At 38.0% G+C, this 21,445-nt stretch overlaps 1 protein-coding gene across 4 annotated transcripts in view; it reads right to left on the bottom strand.

The window, feature by feature from the left end:
• Window positions 1-19,202, bottom strand: part of klc1a (kinesin light chain 1a) — a 62,280-nt gene extending 43,078 nt beyond the window's left edge. For 2 of the 4 annotated variants that reach the window (XM_074692817.1, XM_074692818.1), the window contains exons 1-4: window positions 18,736-19,202; window positions 8,372-8,639; window positions 5,921-6,151; window positions 5,538-5,616 (exon numbers count right to left, since the gene is read on the bottom strand). In XM_074692817.1, coding sequence (XP_074548918.1) covers window positions 5,538-5,616; window positions 5,921-6,151; window positions 8,372-8,638 — 577 coding nt within the window. In that variant the 5' untranslated portion in view covers window position 8,639; window positions 18,736-19,202. The remainder of the gene's footprint in view (window positions 1-5,537; window positions 5,617-5,920; window positions 6,152-8,371; window positions 8,640-18,735) is intronic. The other 2 variants (XM_074692819.1, XM_074692820.1) reach the window with 2 other exon arrangements.
• Between the last annotated feature and the right edge of the window lie 2,243 nt (window positions 19,203-21,445).

Raw genomic sequence — 21,445 nt, 5'->3', positions numbered from 1 at the left:
CTGATCTTGAATGCAGCTTTAAAAAAAATGTAAACGAGCAGCCAATCTGCTTCCAGCTCCTCCACTTATATAATAACCCTAATGATAGTTATAGCTGAAAGCGGTGATAAGCGGGCCCTCCCCACAGCCAGAAGCCACGTAGGTAGATGAGGTCTGGCCCTTACAGCAAGCAATCATGGGTAATTTTAACCAGAGAGTATATTGCAGTGCTGCTCTTGAACACTAGGTAAGGCTGTGACTTTACTACATTTATCATCCCCAGTAATGTGAATAATTTTAAGCATGTTTGGAGGTGTTTTTGGTACTTAGTATGACATTTGTCCATAGGTGGTGCTTTTCCTATGCCCCAAATGAGTCCAAAGTGGGGCTGTGAACACGCGTGTTAAATCCGGAAGAGATTAAAGGATGTGTTTGAAAGACAGCATCATGTATTTCCAGTGGGTGGCGCTATTGCAGTAGCAGAGTTTTAAGCTTATGCATGTGATAGGAGGTTGACCGTGATGGTGTGAGTGAAATTTGAAGCAGATTGGACATCACGTGAAGGAGTTACAATGACTTCCTGGTTCACGGCTAGATATCAGAGTTTGAGGCGGCGCCGTAGATGCACTCTTTAAAATACAGGTCATGACCTGATCAGTGATGCTTTATGAAGGCCTGAAAGACATTTCTGAGCATATTTGAAAAGAAATTTTTAAAGAAGGGAGGAGTTTTTAATGACAGAGTAAAACATATGACTTTCTGGTGACAGTAGGGGGCGCTGTACTTTAAGCAGAAAAGCAAGATATAGATGCATTGAGGCTGAGACACTCGACGTGTGTGTGTGTGTTTTAGTCCTGATCAAATATTATACAAGAGAGCTATTAAGGTTTACATTTTGATAAAAAAAATTGTAAACTTTGGCGGCCGTTTGTGGCCACACCGACTGAGTTACGCACCCTATAAATCGTCAAAATCCGAAGTGTAACTCAAATTTCTAAACTTCCTGATTGGAATTCACAATGGTCGTAAGAGAGTTTTTTGTAGCTGTTGTTATGATAGTTATTCACAAAAAATTTCAGGCCTATAGCTTAAAGTAGCCGGAGGGGCTGCAGTTTTAAGTCAGTAGAGGGCACATTGGAGCAGGTATTGGCACAAAACACTAGATTTATGATTTTTTCGTCTTGACTGAATTTTGTGACTGGGTGCTCAAGCCAAAGGCGCATAATTTGGAGTTAAAGAGGCAGAAAAAAATAACAAACAAAGAGTAATCCTTAAGGCCTTCGCACGCCAACGACGACACAAATTTACGGCATGAAACTGAAAAATTTGGAGATGTCATATTCAATCTCCACAGCTATTCTCTTCCAAAAGTTGTCTTTATAATTGTTGTCTTTGTTGTCAAGCGGTCCGTCATGTTGAATGGTTTGTAGTGTAATGTGTCAACAACAAGCGTTTTGATTGGTTGGATGTAGGGCTGAACAATTTATCGTTTTCAGATCGAAATCGCAATTTTAGGCAATGCAATTTTGAGATCGCCAAAGCAGCAATTTTTTGCAGCACTCCTGACTGACTCAGGATCTGTTGTGTCAAGTATTATGCACATTCTGTTTTACAAATATGTAGACAATCTATATGTTAAAAGTGCTGGTAAGCAGGTCAACAACACAAAGCCTCTGTTTAGGAGCAGAAGTTGATGAAAACAGATTATTTATCATCACTATTGATGATTAAAAAATCGTGAATTGCAATATCTGCCAGAAAAATTAGATCTTTTTCTAAAATCATTCAGCCCTACATGTGAATATCCCAAAGCTTGATTTGAAGAAAATCGTGAATTGAATTGAAATCACAATATCTGCCAGAAAAATCGCAATTCAATCTTTTCTTAAAATCGTTCAACCCTAGTTGGATGTGTACTTTGGAAAAATCGACCTTGGTCTGAATATAAAAGCCGCAATTCCACTCAGTGAAATAACGTTGCTGGTATGAAAGCTTGCATTGAAAAACAGTAGGTTTGAAAAAATAACGTGCAAAATATTCACGCGTCTGGTGTGCAAAGGGCTTAAGGGTTTCAAGAGGGCAGTTCTCGGGCTCGGCCTTAAATATGCTGACATTCAATCTTAATAACTCTGAAGGCAAACGTCATGTCATCTTGATTTCTTCTGGTCATTATGCAGTATTGACCTGTGAAGGTGCAGCCCCTTTTATTGAGATTTATGCTGCAGAAAATCAATCTCCTGCTCCTGTCTCATATCTTTATTCTATTCAAATCTCTCACCTCGCCATAACTCATGCTCTGCTGGACTGCTTGACACAGCAAAGCCTCAACTGCTGAATAAAACACTGAAAACCGGTATAAAGTGTCAAGTTTTCCATCCAAGAAATGAAAAAATGTAGTCCTTTCATTTGAAACTGTATCCCAAAAACAACCTGCCCTGCTTCCTCAGCTCTGCAACCTGCGCTGCAGCAATGAGAGGTCTGGATCAAATCCTCTTCTACACACATGAAGCTGTGCGGAAAGGGGAAATGGCTCTGAGAGCAGTCTAGTCCGTACAAAAACAAAGCGAAAAAAACTCGTAATTCTGAGGAGGCACATTTCTTTAGCTAGTTAATTCAAAAAAACAGCTTAAAGAAGGCCTGAAAATGTGCAGTCAACACTAGATCAACTGTTTTATATATGCAGATCTGAATTAATTTGACTTAATTACTCGAATTAAATGTATTCTGGAGAAATGATGACATGTTAACCTCCTGCAGAGTTGAATTAAACACTAAATCAAACAGAAACAAAGAGAGCTGGAGTTCACGGAGCGGCAGTCTGGCTCAAACAGCGATCAGAGGACTGTAAACAAGTCTGCAGCCCATTCTGTCAGCATTTCAAACTTTCGCCAGGAGCCAAACGGGAATCACCTTGGTGCAAAAAGGGCTTTAGAAATCCCAGTGCCAAGTTTGGAAACAAACAGTGTGCTGTGTTTTCTGTGCCGACCGACAGCTTGTAGGTCAGTCGTCCCAATCCAACTCAAAGCTTCAGCAAGTTTCCTTTAATTCAGTCAAATTAGAGCTGGTCTAGTTCTGGTGGGGCAATCCAGAAGTTATAATCCCGGTCGAATGAGGCTTTTGTAATTGGTTCACAAACACAAACAGGCTTAATTCAGTCAGAATTGTAAACCTTTAGTTTTTTTCCATGACATTATTCTGATTTTAAGCTGTTATTTCTGTTCACAGCTGAACCAGTTCACAACATTTCTGTGATTTGGCCAAAAATTATTTCACCTGACTTATTTCACACAAAAAGAGCAGACTGTAGAAATCCTGGAAGTGTATTACAACACTCTGCTGGAGAGGGTTTTCTCACTGTTTGGCCTCCCTCCAGGCCAAACTAGGTCCTGACTAATGGGACAGTGCAGCCAGCACAGCTTTACTGTCTGGGCTATTGAGAGGCTGAAGGATGGGGTGGACACGCAGGAGAATGGAAGAGATGAAGATTTATGGCTCCACAGTTAACTATGTGAGCTACTGTGGACATACAGAGTGGACTGGAGTCCTTTTGATTACCAGAGGCTGACCAGTTTCTGGGCCTTGATAAAATAAGATCACCATCTGAAACATGAAATCTGACTTCCTGCAAAGAGATGTGCACTGGTCACAGCCTTCAACAGCCAGATATCAATGTTGTGAGGGAGCAGAAAAACATGTCTTTTGGTTTTATCATGATAAAACTGTATTAAAATCTCAAAGTAAACATAGAAAGGAGGGCTGAAAAGTTGGTAGCCTGACACTTTCGGCATGGTTTAATTTCAGATTAACTGATGCTGCTGTTTGAGCTTCTGCATGTGTTGGGAGATGGACCTCGATAGTGTGTGTGAAATTTGAAGCAGATTGGAAATTTTGTGAATATGGATCAAATTTGGCACCATAGTGCTATCAATTATCTGCAAAAAAAAGGGGTCACATTTTTTGTTATTATTATTGGGCGGCAAATATGAGATGCTTGGCATTCTGGTCTTACTTCCATGGCCGGACAGACCCTCCAGACTGGGTGACCATGGAATCACATTCAGACCATAACTTTCCACTCTTGCACTACTTGGTTCCAAACCGCCGCTCCTAACACCCGACTCCATTAGGAATCCCGTGGTCAGACATTCAATAAGAATTTGGGTTCAATTTAGGAAACATTTTGACCTGACAGACTTCTCCTCCCTCAGCCCTCTAATTCCGAATCACTCATTTTTGCCCTCTATCCTTGACCCTACATTCAAAGTTTGGCACCAAAAGGGGATTGTTCATTTTAAAGACCTTTTTATTGACAACAATTTGGCTTCATTCGACAAATTAAGTGAAAAATTTGACCTCCCTAAATCACATTTTTACAGATACTTACAAGTTCGACATTTTATTCTTTCTCAATCTCCTAACCTACTTGGACTACCTCAAGGAAACTTTCTTGACACTGTTCTATCTTCTAACCCTTTTAGGAAAAAACATATTTGGATTTTCTATGATAAGATGCAGGATTTGAAGCTCACTTCCACCAACAAACTCAAGGACGCTTGGGAGGAAGATCTAAATTTATCTTTGTCGGCGGATACTTGGTCTTCAATCCTTAAATTAGTAAATTCAACCTCTCTTTGTGCTCGCCATTGCCTTATTCAATTTAAAGTTGTACATAGAACTCATCTCTCCAAAGCCAGACTGTCGCGTATCTATCCAGACGTTAGCACTCTTTGTGATAGATGCCACTACACTGAGGCATCCCTCATTCATATGTTCTGGCTCTGCCCCCTTATTAATAAATATTGGACAGGAGTTTTTAATGTGGGGCCCATTTTTAAACGCATTTCATTCCATTTGATGCGATTTTTGTGATTGCGTACTGGTTAATTTTTCATTTCCTTTTCTAACCCTGCTTAATGTAATCTGCAGTTGTTCATCTATCTACTCAGGTATGCTTGACAGACTTGTGTTTTTCTATTAGGCTCACTGGCAGTGATGGAGGGGGGGGTTGTTCTTTTTCTTTCTTTGTTATATTGTAATATGCACGAGTAAAGTATCTCTGTGCTACCTCTCTCTCTAATACTCTCTGATCGTGCAATTATTTTGTTCTGTGGAAAATTTCAATAAAAAGATTTTGATTTTTAAAAAAAGGGGTTAACCCCCAAGGACATTCACGCTAACATGGTTGCTACTCTAGGGGAAGATCTCCAGCTTTATTAACTGTGAAAAAAGCGGGCAGCTAAATTCAAGAGGGGTAGGGAGAGCCTTGAAGATGACCCAAAGTCCAAATGTCCTGCCACAGCAACAACCCAAGAAAACAACAACCATATTGAAAATAAAGCATGCCGTAAGTGTCAGAAAATGTTGAATTCAATGCACGCCAAGTTTCATCACTGCGGCACAACTCCTTCCTAATCAGACAGTTGTTTTTCTGCAGTAATGATTTTAACTTTTCTCAGTGTCTAAAGGCCAGTAACTGCATTTTATTTTTAGACTCAGAGCTGGGAATACTCCAGAAATCCACCAAAGAAGAGGAGAGAAAATAAAGCTAGAACACTTACTGCCTGGGGCTTGGTCATCCTGGTCATCTGGGAAGAGATCGTCCAAAGTTTCTTTGCTCGAGTCAGAGTCCTTCTCCTCCTGAGACCAGAGAGAGATCTCTTATTCATGCATATCCTCTTGCAACGGTTTAATCTGCTTTACATTTGAAAAATAACTTGTGCCTTTTTCTGGAAGCTAGCCAGAAACCATCTTTTGCTGTGGCACTAAAATTGGAGTGAGCAGCTGTGACTGAAAGCCAGGAAGTGATAGCAGAAACAAAACTAGTGTGACACCATTTCTCACACCTGTTTCATTTTCTTTCTTTTTACTGCTATAAGAGTGCCACTTCAGTCTCCGATGTCTGGGCATGAAAACAAAGTGTGACTTAAGCCTGAGGACTCACAGATGGAGACAAGTCCTCGTCGTACTTCTTCAGCTGGTTCATGAACTCCAGGTGCTTCTTCTCCTCCTCCAGCTGAGCCACGCTCTGCTCGCTCTTCTGCAGCTTCTGCTGCGTCCCTGCCAGCTCATCCCTGAGCCACTGGTTCTCCTGGCAGAGCCGGCGTACCTGAGCCCGGAGCTTCTGCTTCTCTGACTCCACCGAGCTCAGGTGGCTCGACAGCGCCATCATCACCTGGAGGAAGAACATGAGGAGCTTTTATGATAATTGTCTCACTGGAAGCGGGTACACACAACAGGATGATGAGGCTGATTTTTTCCTGATCCCCCCTTACGATCAAATCTGGTTGGAGCTGCGCGGAAGGATTCCAGTTGAGAGATCGTAGATCATAAACATGTCTTAACATTTAAGACTAAAAATCCTGTAGTGTGCGGGGCGCTCCGAGAGGAGCCGAGCAGGTAGATTGTGTAATGTCGCGTGAATCGGAGCAAAGCCAATCAAGACGCGAGCTGACTCAGCTGACTGACAAAGAGGAAGTAAGAAATCTATCTGTAATACTTGTGACGACTTAACTCACCACCAACTCGCACTGTAATGCATATAGTTCAAATTCCCGCCGTCTCAATTATTTTCTCTGAAATCATTTTTTTTTGTTCTGTGTTTTTTTGGAATTTGAGAGGCTGAAAACAACCATCATTGCTTCTTCCGGTTTGTTTGTCATGTTTGTTTACACTGAAGACATATTTTACTATGCAAGATTACACAGCTTGATGTAGATACTTGATTTGAGAAAAGACATTAAATGAGTTAAGTGGCATTAACAATAAATGATTTCAAATTTAAGTATTATTTCAAAATTTCTGAAATTTTTAAAAATTTATTAAATTTTCACTTTAAATGACATTTTTGCAAAAGATTGAAATTTCACAAATTTTGTAATTTTTTTTTCATTTTTTTATTTCAATTTTCTTGAAATTTTGCAACAATTTTGTGAAATTTTTCAGAATTTTTTTAATTAAAAAAAAATTAGATTTTTTTGCAAATTTAATTTCAGAAATTTTTGAAATATCACATTTTTCCTAAATATTCCCAAAATTTTTAAATCTCTCTTTTTTATTTCCACATATTTTATTTTATTTATTTTTTTAATATTTGCAAATTTATTTCAAATAAAAAAAGACTAGGAAATCACATGTACAATTTTATAAATTCTAAAAACATTTCATTTAGATAAGGATTGACTAGATTTTTCATGTTTAGAATTCTTTTTACCTTTTTGTCTTTATTGTGGAGATAAAGTTGATTTTGTGGCTCAGGAATAACTTTAATTCAGGTGAGCTGAGGAAAAATGGCTCCTATGAAAGGAAATATTGCAGACCCCTTTGTTAGTGTGTGTGTTATGCTACCGAGTGCACACTACACACACTATAAGATCAGAAAAGAGAGATCTTGTGCAATCCGTCTCTTCTCATTATGAGGAGTGTGGTCTCTCAACGTGTGAAGGTTTGAAGAATCCCGTAAAGTGTGCCAGCCTTAAGTCTGTCTGGGCTGTTCTGGAAAACAGAAACAGCAAAACCTCTTTATTCCTGTAAATCCAAGACTGCCTGATGGGAAAATATCCATAAAAAGCCGCTGTAGTAAAACTATTTACAAATGACTTCAACATTTTTGGTTTAAGTCTAATAGTGACAGATCCAGGGATTTTATGCAGACTGGGATTAAACTCTCAGGGGTAAAAGCAAGGTCCTTACCACTGCTAAATATGTGCACACTTACATAACCATGAGGCACTTTGGGTAAAAACATCCACCTAATAGCACAGGCTGTGAGGTGAAATGCTGGGAGAGGTGTAATTACAGGAAGAGTTTCAGGCAAAGAGAGAAGAATTCAGCAGAAAAACTTAAATTACTCGACACCTCAAGAGCAAGCTGCCCAAAAAAGCTGGAGGTGGGTATAAAGAGTCTGCAGGGTGCAGTGTGTTGAACAAAGTCTGATGAGAGATGGAGATGAGAGACATAAGCTGACTCATCAGTGACTCACAAGCCAACTGAGAGATGACGCAACAAATCTGAAGTTTCTAAACTTTCTCTGATAAATTCACATTCTTAAAGCCTTTAGATTTGAGTTGTTAGAGCTTCTCTTACTTTCTGTGCTCTTCTCTATGAGGGGAAAATAGGAGAAACTGTATGAAATAAGAAGAAAGCTAAATGTTGTTCAGCTTTGAATGAATTCTCTGCTGAGGAATTTCTGCCTACACATTTCTGACGACACCAGCGACATTTTTGAAACGTTTCCTTTGAAGTGTCTTCTTCTCATGTAACAGCCATAACTCCTTCTAACAAATGCAGGCTTCTCATTCGTTTTATAAAACCCTTAAAATCTTCCTTTTTATAAGTTAACCACTAAATTCCAGCAAAACAGGTCAATGCTTCCTGCTCAGTGTTAGAAATGTACCTGCGCCTCACTCAGCCCCAGCTCCAGCATCTCCAGAGACTTGCGGATCATGTGGGACTTCTCCTCCACCAGGACTCCCTCCTCATCCTGCTTCAGGCACCGGAGCGTGCCCAGCAGGCCCTCCAGGATGGAGTGGTGCTCCTGCTTCAGGGCCTCCAGTCCCTGGATCACCTGCTTGGTCCTGGAGATGATCTCATCCTGGGACAGCTTCTCCCCAGGATCCTCCTCCTCCTTCACACACACCATGGTGGACATGTCCTCACGCATCCTGCAGGAACAGTGAAGGAAACATTAAAGTTGATATTCAAATGAGATGGCAAGTGATTCTACAGTGGCTCCATGTGTTCAAACGACTTCTGATGAAGAAATCAAATCATACATTCAAAGGCAAAACAATGTGGAAATGTTCCTAATACAAAAAAAGCATTAAATGTAACAATCTTTTTAGTTATGCAAATTTTTTAAATTTTCAAAATTGTTTGAAATTTTTGCATATTTTTTTACTTTTCCCCTTTGGATTTTTTTTTTTGCAAATATTTAAAATTTCAAACGTTTTTACCATTTTTAAAAATATTTTTACTTTTTTATATCCAATTTTTGAAATTTTGCAAATTTAATACATTTTGATTTTTGAAAATTTGACAGTATTTTAAACGTTAAAAAAAATCCAAGAAAAGAATTAAGTCTCAATTATCTTTAAATTTTCCATTTTTAATTATTTATTTTTTTAACAAAAACTTGAAATTTCAATTTTTTTTTGCCACTTTTGAAATATTTTGACTTTTTTTTAAAATCCATTCTTTGAATTTTTGCAAATAGAATACATTTCGATTTTTGAAAATTTGGCAGTATTTTAAATTTTCAAAATTTTTAAATTTTCCCAGAAAAAATTAAAGTCTCAATTTTCTTTAAATTTGCCAAAAAAAAATTATTTTATACAAATATTTGAAATTTCAATTTTTTTGCCATTTTTAAAATATTTTTCCTTTTTAATTTTTTTTTTTCAATTTAATTTTGAAATTTTGCTTTACAGTTTTTTAATTTTCCCAAAATTTTTAAGTCTCAATTTTCTTTTAATTTGCAATTTTTGTTTATTTATTTATTTTTTATTTACAAATTATTTAAAACAGAAAACTAAGACATTGCATGTACAGTTTTATAAATTTAAAAAACTTCTTATTTAGATAAACATACACTTTATTTTAACTATGTATAGAAATCATACACCTTGTTGTTTTTACTGTGAAGATAAAGTTATTTTGTGTCTTTGGTATGACTTTAACTCAGGTGAGCTGAGGCTATATGGCTCCTATGAAAGTAAAGGTAGCAGACATCTGCTCTAGAGAAACCCTTCAGTCAAATACTCAACAAAAAGCAGCTAACCTTCATCTAAAGTTTCAGAACTTGAGCTGTCCTTTGCTTGGTTACTGCTTGAATGAAGCTTTAAATGAGGATAGCATTTGCTGCCGTGATAAACTGGAAAAGTTCACAGTCATGATGAGCAGAAAAGAAATGATTAATTTCTGCAGAGAAATGATTCGTGAGTAGCTTTGAGATGTTTCAATCAAAGTCGTGTCCTCCTCTCGACATCAGAGCCCTTTGCTGCCCTGGGAGTGATTCCTCCTGCTTCAAAATCAATACACACCTCAGGGTGACAAACAACATCAGCTTCAGTTAAAGGTTAGACACGTGTGTGTGGCTGAGCCGCTCAGAGGTCTGCAACACACAGCCTCCGAGGTTTAAGAAGTAAGTTTGTGTGTCCTTTTCCAACTCGTGTGGCAGAGAGGAAGTTCCTTTGTGTAGAGCTGCGTTTGAAGCACCGTGCTGAACATGAGCAGAACAAGCTGAACAAACAGAGGCTAAACGTACCAGGGCCTATTACAAATGCTGTTTGAAGCGTCTGCACAGAAACCTAGGAGTCATCACTCAAGGTGCTTAAAGAAAAAAAAAAAAGAGGGACTTTGGTGCAGCTGTGATGAAAAGTAGAAACCACACCCAGACACCAAAGCTGCTGCCTGCTGACAGCTTAAATCCAGATCTGAGGCCTGTGGGCTGTGTGTGGTTCACAGAAACACACAGATACAAGGTGAGAGTGGTGAGAAAGGAAGATTTCAAAGGACGTTCTGGAGGTTTTATCGTAAAAAGATGAATTGAGCTTCAGCTGTTGCCAATAATTTGTGTGTCTGCAGAAAACTCTGTAGTTCTTCCAGCAACAGCTCCAACATTTGAGAGATATAGAACAATAAAAGTTTGACGTATCACTTCAACTTGGACTGCTGGGAATCACAGTTTGGAGTTCATAATGCGAGAAATCAGACTGAAAGATTCTGAGTCTGAGTCAGATAATGGCTTCTATTATAATTAAATTATTATCACAAATATTATTAGAGCAGGGCTACAACGACAAATCGATAAAAATCAATTAGTAAAAGAGCCGACAACTTTTTTCCATAATCAATGCACTGTGCTGTGCATCATTGCTTTATTAGTTTCTCTTCAGTTTCTTTGTCTTCTTCCTTTTTTGTCAGATTATTTAGCGGTTGGCAACTAGCTGAAGGTGCATCACCGCCACCGACTGGGCTGGAGCGTAATTACCTGGGCTGTGGGGCTGTGTGCGTCACATGTTAAAGAGGACATATCATGCTTGTTTCTCCTTTTCACTATGCCAGACTAGGATGCCTGTAAAGCATTTCTGCCCTCAGAACAAGTCATTTAGTTCCTTCATTGCCCCACAATAGCGTTCTCAATATCCTCAGTTTAGGCCATTCTGAAGATCTTGTTGAAACGCTCAGTTTGGAGAATGACCTAAGTGGTTTTTGCAGCATGGCAGTATTTACAAAGTCACCACATTGAATGGAGCAGACCGAGCGAGTTTGCTGTTTGCCAAAACTTCACCGTAAGGCATTGATAGCACTAACAAAATGGCAGAGTGTAGGATACGTCCTTTTGTTTTGGACCCCGAGTCAGACCCGGACGGTTCTGCAGCTCAGGAGGAAGAAAACCCACGTGGACACAGATCATCTCAGGACGCTTCAGTGTGGTGAGCTAAACCGGTACTGTAACATGTATAGTTTATACGTGGAAATATAGGCAGAATTCACCAATAAACTATTTCTATAACAGGGCTCCATCCTGCTCCTTCACTTTTCTCTGTCTGTTTTATCCATCATGCTGAAAGTGTAGTCTAAAGATCGCCTCTACCGTCAGTTCCTCACTATGTTATTAGCGCAGCATTGTTGTGGTCCAGGTTCACAGTGCATGTCAGAACAAGCATGCAAATATCACAGTCTCACAAGTATTACGACGTCCGATAAAACTGCAGTGTTTTAACTGCTAATTCACCATGTAAAGCCGAGCTGCTCAGCAGAGCAGAGTCCCTGCATCCAGCATCTGAGGGGAGATACTCGGCTCTTGGTGGGTGTATCCCTTGGTGGCGGTTGTGTGACTAACTGACATCACAGAGGAGGAGCTGCTTTATCCGATTACTCCAATAAAAAGAAAGGATCCTCATGTCGTCACGAAGGTCGAAATCTTGCAGCCAAATGTCAATGATCTATTTTCAGAGGCATCAAATCTGGTTCTAGGATATCAGAAAAAAAAAATCTCATTTTTTGAAAATTCAGGGGGTGAAAGGTCTTGTTTTCAAATTTATTATATTATATGTAAGTATTAAATCAGGGATCAGCATGATATGTCCCCTTAAAGATAATCGTTGGTTGCAGCCCCAGATTAGAGTATGCACTATAATACAATATGCCACTTCCAATACAGAAAAGAGTTGATAATCTGTGCAATTATGTGCACCAAAAACATATCGGTATTGGCTAAATTAGTTGTTAAATATCAGCATTTGGGATATCGCCAAAAGTTCAACATCCTGCTTCCCTGGTGTTGACCCAGCTAATGTAGGAAATAAACCCCCTGTGAAAAAGGACCTCACACAACCCCACCTCCATAATTCTGAACAATCTCTTTACAGAAGCATTAATTGGCTTTGCCTCGAGCTGGCTCGTTTTAATCCAACCAAACCTGCTTAAAACCGTAAAACCAGCAAACCTGCTTAATTACGACATTAAAAGAAGTTCAAGTCAGGTGTCATTTTGCAATCTTTAGGAGTTATAATCCTCCACAGCGGTTACAAAATGCCCCACAATGAAATAAAACAACATGTTCGTTTTCATAATTATAATATCTGCAGGAATGATCAGCTTCTTAGAGCAGCTATGGCTTAAAATCAGAGTAAATCAGCCTCTGTGATAACACGGATGCTACTATCATGCACATACAAGTTCTCCTGACCCTGAACACACTCCCTGTGCACTTTCCCCTGACTCTGTCCTGACTTTCTGTGCGCTGTATTCATTACACACACACAAACTTAAGAGGATTATGACTGAGCGCTTCAGTAGCAGTTGTAGCTAGCTGCCTAATAAATCTCTGCAAGCACCAAACTGCAAACACTCGCTCAGCTGAATAATCACAGACACTGACTGGGGTGTTTTTTTTTTCTCTTTCATGGCTTTCATGACAAACACAACAAATCAAAACACTCTTATCCTCGTTACTGCGATTACACAGCCAGTTCAAACAGTCTGTGGTGCTACCAGGTAAATATAGAAGCCTTGGCCTGAATTGCCTTAGATTTCACATTATAATTCAAGTGTGGAGGAGAAAACGACTGCCCTGAGCAGGAGAGGAAGAGGGAGGGTGAGCCGCAGCCCTGATCACTCCATGTGACACAGCAACCAGCCTGCAGCCTATCAGCTGACAGCCGGGCAGGAAGCTGACGCTGTGTCCAAGAGCAGATGGAAACAGCAGCTTCAGGTGAGCACGAAGGAACTTATAGATAACACGAAACAGACTGCTCAAAAATAAATGCATCTATCATAGAATCAACTGTCACTGGTGATAGCGGTAAATCTCAGTCGTGTTGCATACAGTAAAACCAAAACATCCATCACTGTGGTAGAAAATGACACCCACCCCTCTAGCAGCTACACCTATCACACTTTGATGCACAATTTAGCAAACAGAAGGCAGCCAGGCATCATTTCAAGATTCTAATTATGCAGAAAACAGATGTTAAAGCGCTGTGGTTGCATCCTGCAGCTGTGGACAGCACATCATGTCAATTAACGGTGCTGTTTCTTCATTTCTATGCAAATGCCAGTCCCTGGCTCTTATAGATTAGCCAAAAGCATAAAAACATACTTTTTGATGCACAAATTAAAAAAAAAACAACTTTACTTTCACAGGAGCCATTTCGCTCAGCTCACCTGGATTAAAGTCACTCCAGTGCCAAAAAATCTACTTTATCTTCACTATTGATGACTAATAAGTAAATAAAATTAAATACATAGATAATCTGGTGAAAACGAATCCAAATTAGGTTTGGAATGTACAGGATTGTAGATGTGAAGTCTTAATGTTTTATTCTTCATAAATTTGCAGAAACGTCAGAAAAGTTTAATTTGTCAAGAATTTTCAAAAATTTTGGAAATAAAAAAATGCAAATATTTTAAAAATGTGGAATAAAAATTGCAAAAATTTCAAGAAAATGTGGAATTTTTAAAAAACTTATTATAAAATTTTATTTTTTTTAATATTTTAAAATTCAATAAAAATGCAACAATTTCCAAGTTGTAAGAACATTTTAAATTTTAAAAAATTTGCAAGAATTTTCCAAAAACTTAAATTAAAAAATTGAAAAAATTTGAAATAAAAAAAATTTTTTAGAAAATGTTTAAGCATCATAAATTAATGGAATTTTTTCCAATTTAAAAAAAATTCAAAACTTTTTAAAAAATTTTATTGCAAATATATATATATTTTTTTATTTTTGCAAATTTATAAAAAATTTAAATTCTCTTACAACTTGAAAACTGTTGCGTATTAATTTAATTTTAAAAAATTTGAAAATTTTCCAGGTTTTTTTTTTAATTCCACATTTTTCTTCAAATTTTTGCGATTTTTATTCTACAAAAAAAAAGAAAAAAACTTTGCAAAAATTGCAATCAATTTTGACATTTCAAAATTTTGCAAAATCTAAAAAAATGTGAAATAAAAAAAAATGCAAGAATTAAAAAAAATTAATTTTATTAGTTCGTAAAACATTTATATTCTTTTAAAATAAAGAATACATGAGTTTTATAGCTACAAGCAGCCACTGCAAAGGAGTCAAAGAGCTGCATGAGGCTTTAGAGACGCAGGTTGAAGACACCTGAGCTCGGCAGAACAACGTCAATATTGAACTGCTGCAACCAAACTGCAAAGAAAAGTCAGACAACAAGTATTACTGCAGGCTGTGTAAAACAGAAGTGAAAGTGACAACACCAGCCTTTCTTCACGCGCTGATCCAACAAAACCCTTTTTATTTCTGGCATCAGATGAGTCTCTGAACACAAAGCACCCTGGGGAAAAGCGGAGAGGAATGCTTCGGATGTGAACTTTTGAAATGTAAATAGCTGTTTGAAGTTGCTGAGGTCCCAAGGAACACTGCAGCTCTTCATATGAGCAGGTTAGGGAGTGATATGAAGAGGGATATAAGGAGGGAGGCTGAGGAGGCATGAGATGGGGGTGGGGACGGAGCCACCAGCAGGAAGAGCAGCACTGTGAGGAACTATCTTAGTCAGCGATGTGTAGGCTGATAACCAGAAGATGATGGGGGCTGTTTCATTTCCAAGTTTGACTAAAATGAAAGTCAGAGACGTGAGGGGAACCCCTGAGTGTCTCTGTGCTCCAGCTTGGTCTCTGGAGCATGGTCTGGCTTCCATTTGGCAGCTGGTGTAAAGCTGTCCTACGACCAGATGAGCTTTAAGATCAGGAGTAACATCCTGCGCACAGGGGAGGACGTCACAGATATTCAATCATCTTAAAAATCTTTCCAACCGACTGTGATTTCACTAATCATGCAAAGCAGCAGTCTCACAAACAATGCAGCTGTTTCTTAATGAGTCATGTGACAGCGTTAGAGAGCAGAGAAAGGGTTAATAATGTGATACTAGATCCTGAAAGACAGGAAATGACAACTATGACTGGAATCAGATTTGTTTGATACGGGAACAAAGTTTTCCTCACATCAGAACTTTTCAAGAGATTAATGAGCTTCAGCTTGGTGTGATGAACTATGTGTCATCTCCTGAAATGAGTAACCAGCTCACTTCTGGTCAACATGACGAGAGCAGTGGAGATTTATTCATCCCCACGAGCGAGCCCAGGGCGGGAGAATGAATTTATCATTTGGATCACTGAAGTACCTGAAGATCCTGTGATCTACGCAGACAGTGGAGGCATCACTCTCTGCTGCAAGGCTGAAAGACCGGCTGCTAAAGAATGTGCTGGGTTTATTTCTGACTTTGATGTACGACTAGCTTCCCACAGATTAAGTTTCAGGATTTATTACTGGGCTATAGAAAAAAAAGGGCTAAAAAAATGTCTTTATGATAAAATGAATCCCCCGTGGTTTCCTCCTATGGCTGCCAAAGAGTCATAACAACTGGAATCTGTGTTTCTAGCAATGTAAATCACCACCTGAATCATATATTGGTCTATTACATGGTTCTAAGACAGGAACAAGGGCTGGGACGATACGCTTTGATCCCGATGATGATGATGTCTACAGATTGTATTAGGGGCCATACTTCCCACCCCAAAAATTTATTCCCGGGATCTGACAAATCAACTTTTTTCAACCCAACTTATAAACTAAGATTAAATTGAAGGATTTAAATTTGAAGAAATAAAAAGAAAAGAATACAAAAATCATGATTTAAAACAGTCAAACAAAAAATCCTGATACTTAGAAACACTGTTTTTTTTCTCCCACAGAGTCAGGGTACATCCCTGACTCTGTCCATGTGTAATCTTGTCTAAGTCAACAAATATAAAAACTTAAAATGTGGTATATCAAGGCTTCTTTCATTGTGCTGAAACTGAGCAGATGAACTGTAAAGTGGCTCCTGACATCCAAAAAGATGTAGCACCCGTGGATTCATAGCGTAATCCTACTCACCAAAGGTAAGGGTAATGCTTAATAACTGAGAGATACAACATTAGAGGAAAGTTGCTTGATAAAGCATCAACTTAGTATGGAATAAATGTAAACATTAAAACCAGTGGTGTGAAGTCCCTCAAAATCCCTCTGAAGGGTTTTTATCAGAGACAGATTACTATAACTTCCTCCTGTTGATGCTGAGTAAACACTGGGTCATAAAACATAAGTTTTACAGCAGGTTAAATCACCTGCTGTAAAACACTTACAGTGCAGTTACAGCACAATACCATGTAAATTTAGTTAAATATAAATCAGTTATTTCTGACACAGTGACACCTAGATGTTCTCAATTTCTTTCTCTCTTTCTTACCTAGGCCTTTAGCAAACTTCAAACAAACACAGACTCTGATAAACCTACAGGATTTTTCTTAAGGTCACTTGTCAGACTAGATTTATTGTTATAAACAGGCAATAAAAAAGCCATGGGTAACAGAAACTGAATATAACATTTCAGTTTAATCCCTAAATTAATCAATTCTCAACAGGAGGACCTGTAAAGTTTAAACCAGTCCTTAATCAAATACTTAAAAACAGTGTGAAAAGGATCTGTTTTGATTGGACTGCCTCGCCACATTCTGGCCCAGAGTTGCAGCGCACTGTCGTGAATTGCCTTTAACGAGGCGTGTTTTTTGTTTTGGAACTAAAAGGAGAATACAATGAATACAACGCGCCGAAGTAAGGTATTTATCAGTAAGATACAGTTTGAAATGTGTCAACAAGCTAACATTGTAGCAGCCGGCTATATGTAGTGCTATCGGTAGCCCGCTGCTGCGACGTATCTGTTGGCTAACATGGGTTGGAATGGACATTAACCTCTGTGTTTTAGCCTTTAGCTCGTGCTCTATCTCTCTTCTGTTTATCTTTCTTCTGCTCTTCTGTCCTTTTTCTGTCTGACAGTTAGGCTCCAGTGTCCACCATCACTACAAAATTAATCACAGAAATCATTTTTAGCAGAGAAAAAACACAGATCTCCCTTCTCTCTACTAAACTTCCTCAGCTGACGTGGTGTTGTCATAGAAACCTAGACGTGCTGTAAATCAATCTGGTCCTGCTTGACCAGATCAGGAAGCTACGAAGAAGCTTCAAAACAAGCTCAAGAGTCATTCTTTTTTTTATGTTATTTCTACATCAGTATGTTGTATATGCTGTGAAATTAACTATTAAATAATAATCTCTACAATCTTAACAAAGCAGCTGATTAGTGGTTCTAATTCAAAATCTCAAATTCTTGCAAAACATGTAAAAGTGTGTTTCTCTTTCTCCTTAACAATCTTTTCTATACCTTTCAATCTACAAAACCTGAAACAAAACAATCTGATCATCTGTCCATTTATTTAAGCAGACTTATATCTTGGACATATAGTGGATAAAACTACACATCAGGGAGGATAACACTAACGCGTCTATGACTGTAAATTGATGCTTCTTTATATGTAAACATACAAAAGGCACTCAGGCTTCTTTAAGTCTCATATTCTGTTGTGAAAACAGGTGATCATCATTTCCCGGTGGTCCACAAAGATCTCAGAGGGGTGAGCCAACAACAAACGTGTCCCACGGGAGCAGAGGGGTGTAAACCTGCAGGTTGTCATGGGTCCTGCTTTGGATTCATTAAACATTAAAGACTGCAGGGCAGGGAAAACAAAACCTGCAGGAGCGGCTCTTTTATGTATTCCTTAGATAATTAGGGTCAACACGCTAAGGTTGTTTATCTAAAATATTTCTCTGAGTTTTTCTTCTAGTTTTTTGTTTTTCAGATCCCAGCTGTGTATATACACACTGAGATCCACTGTCTCTCCAAGGCAGACTGCTCAACACAGGCAGCTTTCTTCCCCTCAGCTCTAGATCCTGCTCTGAATATCAATGAATGGTCATCAGACACAGCAAACCGTCACATGACAGATTCAACATCAGGGGTTTAAGGGGTGCTGCAGCAGCCAACAAGTGCATCTTTCCATCGGGTGACAGGCATGTGTTAGTCAGGTCCTGGCTGCTTTGTCCCAGCTATGTCGCTTTCAAATGGATTAACCTGAAGAACCAGTTATCCAATACTTCCCTGTCAGACACGGGGCTAACTACTAGCCAGCACTCTCAGTGACTGTCAATATGCCAATGGCGTCTAATTCCTGCAATTAACATAAACACGTATCACGCTCCAAAGTATCCAGATTGTTTCATCCTAAATTATATACCATTATTAATTTAAGTGATTATGATTTGTATAAATGAGACTAAATGAACAAATAAAAAACAGAAAAAAGGTTAATTAGCTTATAATACCCTTCCAGGAAATAGACGGGGTCATTCTTACCGTTCTCTAGGACATCCGTTGCCAATGTAGCCGGACTGTAACGCTCGTTTTCCTCGCTGTTAAATCACGTCAACTCACAGGATAGAGGTTGTCCCTTTCCCCGAATACGAGTGAGGAAAAATATGTAAATAAATCTATAATTTTCCAAACTGTGTCCGGCTCGGGTTATGTTTGGTTTCACTGCATCAACCCCCGTTAATGATGACCAGCTAGCTACATAGCTGTTAGCAGCCTAACTGTCAAAAACCCTGACTTTAGTCGGAGCCATTCAGGAAAAGCCTGCTCTCCTTTGGTTCCATTGTAGGACCAGGTCCGGGAAACTAACTTGAGAGTGTCTTCATGGGTCTGAATAAAAAGTTGACTGCTCGCCCATGAAGATGACAGCTCGCTGCTCCACTGGCTGGATGACTGACCGACTGCGCGGTGCGTGAAAATGGCGTTACCCGGTACCCCCCCTCTCTTCTTCGGTCATGATGTCATCCCTGCCCGGATTAAAGGGGAAGCTGCGGAGCGAGTGGAGCAGCAAAGATTGACTCAGTGACAGAGGTGGAGGAAGTGGTTCAGCGCTTCAGTAAAAGTACAAATACCACAAAATCAAAGCTTTCTGTGACACGAAAGGTCCTCAAATAGGAGTGCTCAAGGAAATCACTTTAAACTGGTAATAAAACCTTGGGGTCAACACATTTTGACCTCAAATGTTATTAAAATCAAAGGAATAGAAAACATTATTATTAATATTTAACACTCTGTTGTTATAAGCAAGGTTATAATAGTTTTGGATTTGTCATTATAGTTTAGTTTAAGTTAGTTTTGACATTTTATTTTCCATTACAGTTTAGTTTTAATTAGTTTTAGAGCAGGCATTCTAGTTTTTATTTAGTTTTGATTTTTGCAACAAGGCTTAGTTTTAGTTTAGTTTTAGTTTTTTCAAACCTTATTAACCAGATGCAGGATTCAAAAAGGTCAGAGTAAATATTTTGTCATACTGTTTATTTTCAAGTCCAACATAGCGCTCACTGCTCAGTCAATGCTGATACTGAACTGTTGGCTGCTGCCGTAAACACATGAAAATAATATAAACTTAATATAAAAAATATAAGCATGAATTATATAAAATAATAATAATGACACAAATTACATAAAAATAATATAAACATAAATTATAAAAAAAAAACAATATAATATGAGCTCCAATAAATAAAAACTTGGACTCTGGACAGGTGCTCTGAATTCATTTCTCCACTACGTTTGGTCGCAGCACAGCGCACAGCCAGTCAGTGCAGTAAACAAGCTCGTCCCTATATGCCGCTATGATGGTGCTGTGCGGTGCTGACAACTGCCAAAAACTGTCGTTAAAATGGTTAGGAAAATGTGGCAGATTAATTTAAATCCTAAAGGCTGTTAATAATGTCAAAAAATATAACTAAGGGAATTTTGTCTATCATTTTAGTTAGTTTCAGTTAGTTTTGTGAACACAAGATACAGTTTTAGTTTACTCATCGTTTTTGTTTTCTTTTCTAGTTTTTATTAGTTTGAGTTAACGGCAATGTATTTTAAATTTTAGTTTTTGTGTTTAGTTTCGTTTTAGTTAACTATTATAACCTTGGTTATAAGTTTGCTATAAAATGTTAGAATGGACTGATATTGACAATGACCATGCTAAATGATCCAGAAAAGGAAAAAAAAAGACCGTCACTGGCAGGAATCATTATTCATTCACTTACCAACAGTTAATATGTTTTGCTTTTCACTGCTTTTGTACTTTGGTAAAACAATTACCTCCAGGTTTAACAAAGTTAATCTTTTCTTATCTTAAATTGCAGATATGTTTCAATGTCTTTTATCTCTATCTTATTTTGCTTGTTTGTTTTCTTTACCTTCTTTTACTCCTTTTCATTAATTTATTAATACTATAATATGCTATTAATTGTGATTTTAACTTTTTAATGGTTCACCTTTCTAAACTCTTTTATAGATAATTTTTAGACCTTTTTAATTGCTCGTGTTTATTACTGTATTTTATCATCGCCACTTATTTTTTATTATTTTCAAATTTTATCATCATTGTTCATTTATTTTTTATAGATTTTCTGACCTGATTTCTGCTTTCATCCCTTTTTTTTTGCGTTTCCTATTCTTGCTGATTTTATGTTTTTTATGTTTGGTCCTCATGGTCTTTGTCTCTCTCTGTTAGTCTTGATTTAAGCAGTGCTTCTTGTTTTTATTTTATTGTGCTCATTGTTTGTTTGTGTTTTATTACTTTATGCTGAATGCTTGTCATTACAAATAAAAAAAATATTATTATTTTATTTTTTACTACTAATACTTCAGAATATGGAAGGCAGCAGGATGACATCTTACTGGGTAAAACCCCAAAAATGAGAGAAGATACCTCTTGTCCACAGGGGGGCGCCAGAATCAGCATAGAGGAAAAAATACTTACAGTAGCTTTAAGTAAAACTGTCAGTATTATTCAAAAGTTAAACTGTGAAACTCATGAAAAGTATAAAAACAAAGCAAACCTTGACCCGTGTGAGGCTGGAACATTAAAATTCTCATTATCAAGAAAGGTGCTTAACAAAATAGTTGCACTTTTAATATTCCATTGTAGCTTCACCAATGAAAAATAACATGTCAAAATCATTGAGTAAAGTAACACAGTGAGTCAATATAGCAGAATGTAGGTAATTCAGTCACGTGAGATGAAGTT

This window comes from Halichoeres trimaculatus, unplaced genomic scaffold (assembly GCF_033239565.1).
Source record: "Halichoeres trimaculatus isolate MK-OKI-2021-1 unplaced genomic scaffold, fHalTri1.1 fHalTri1_scaffold_17, whole genome shotgun sequence".
NCBI lineage: Eukaryota > Metazoa > Chordata > Actinopteri > Labriformes > Labridae > Halichoeres > Halichoeres trimaculatus.
This window is presented reverse-complemented; position numbering and strand designations above follow the sequence as displayed.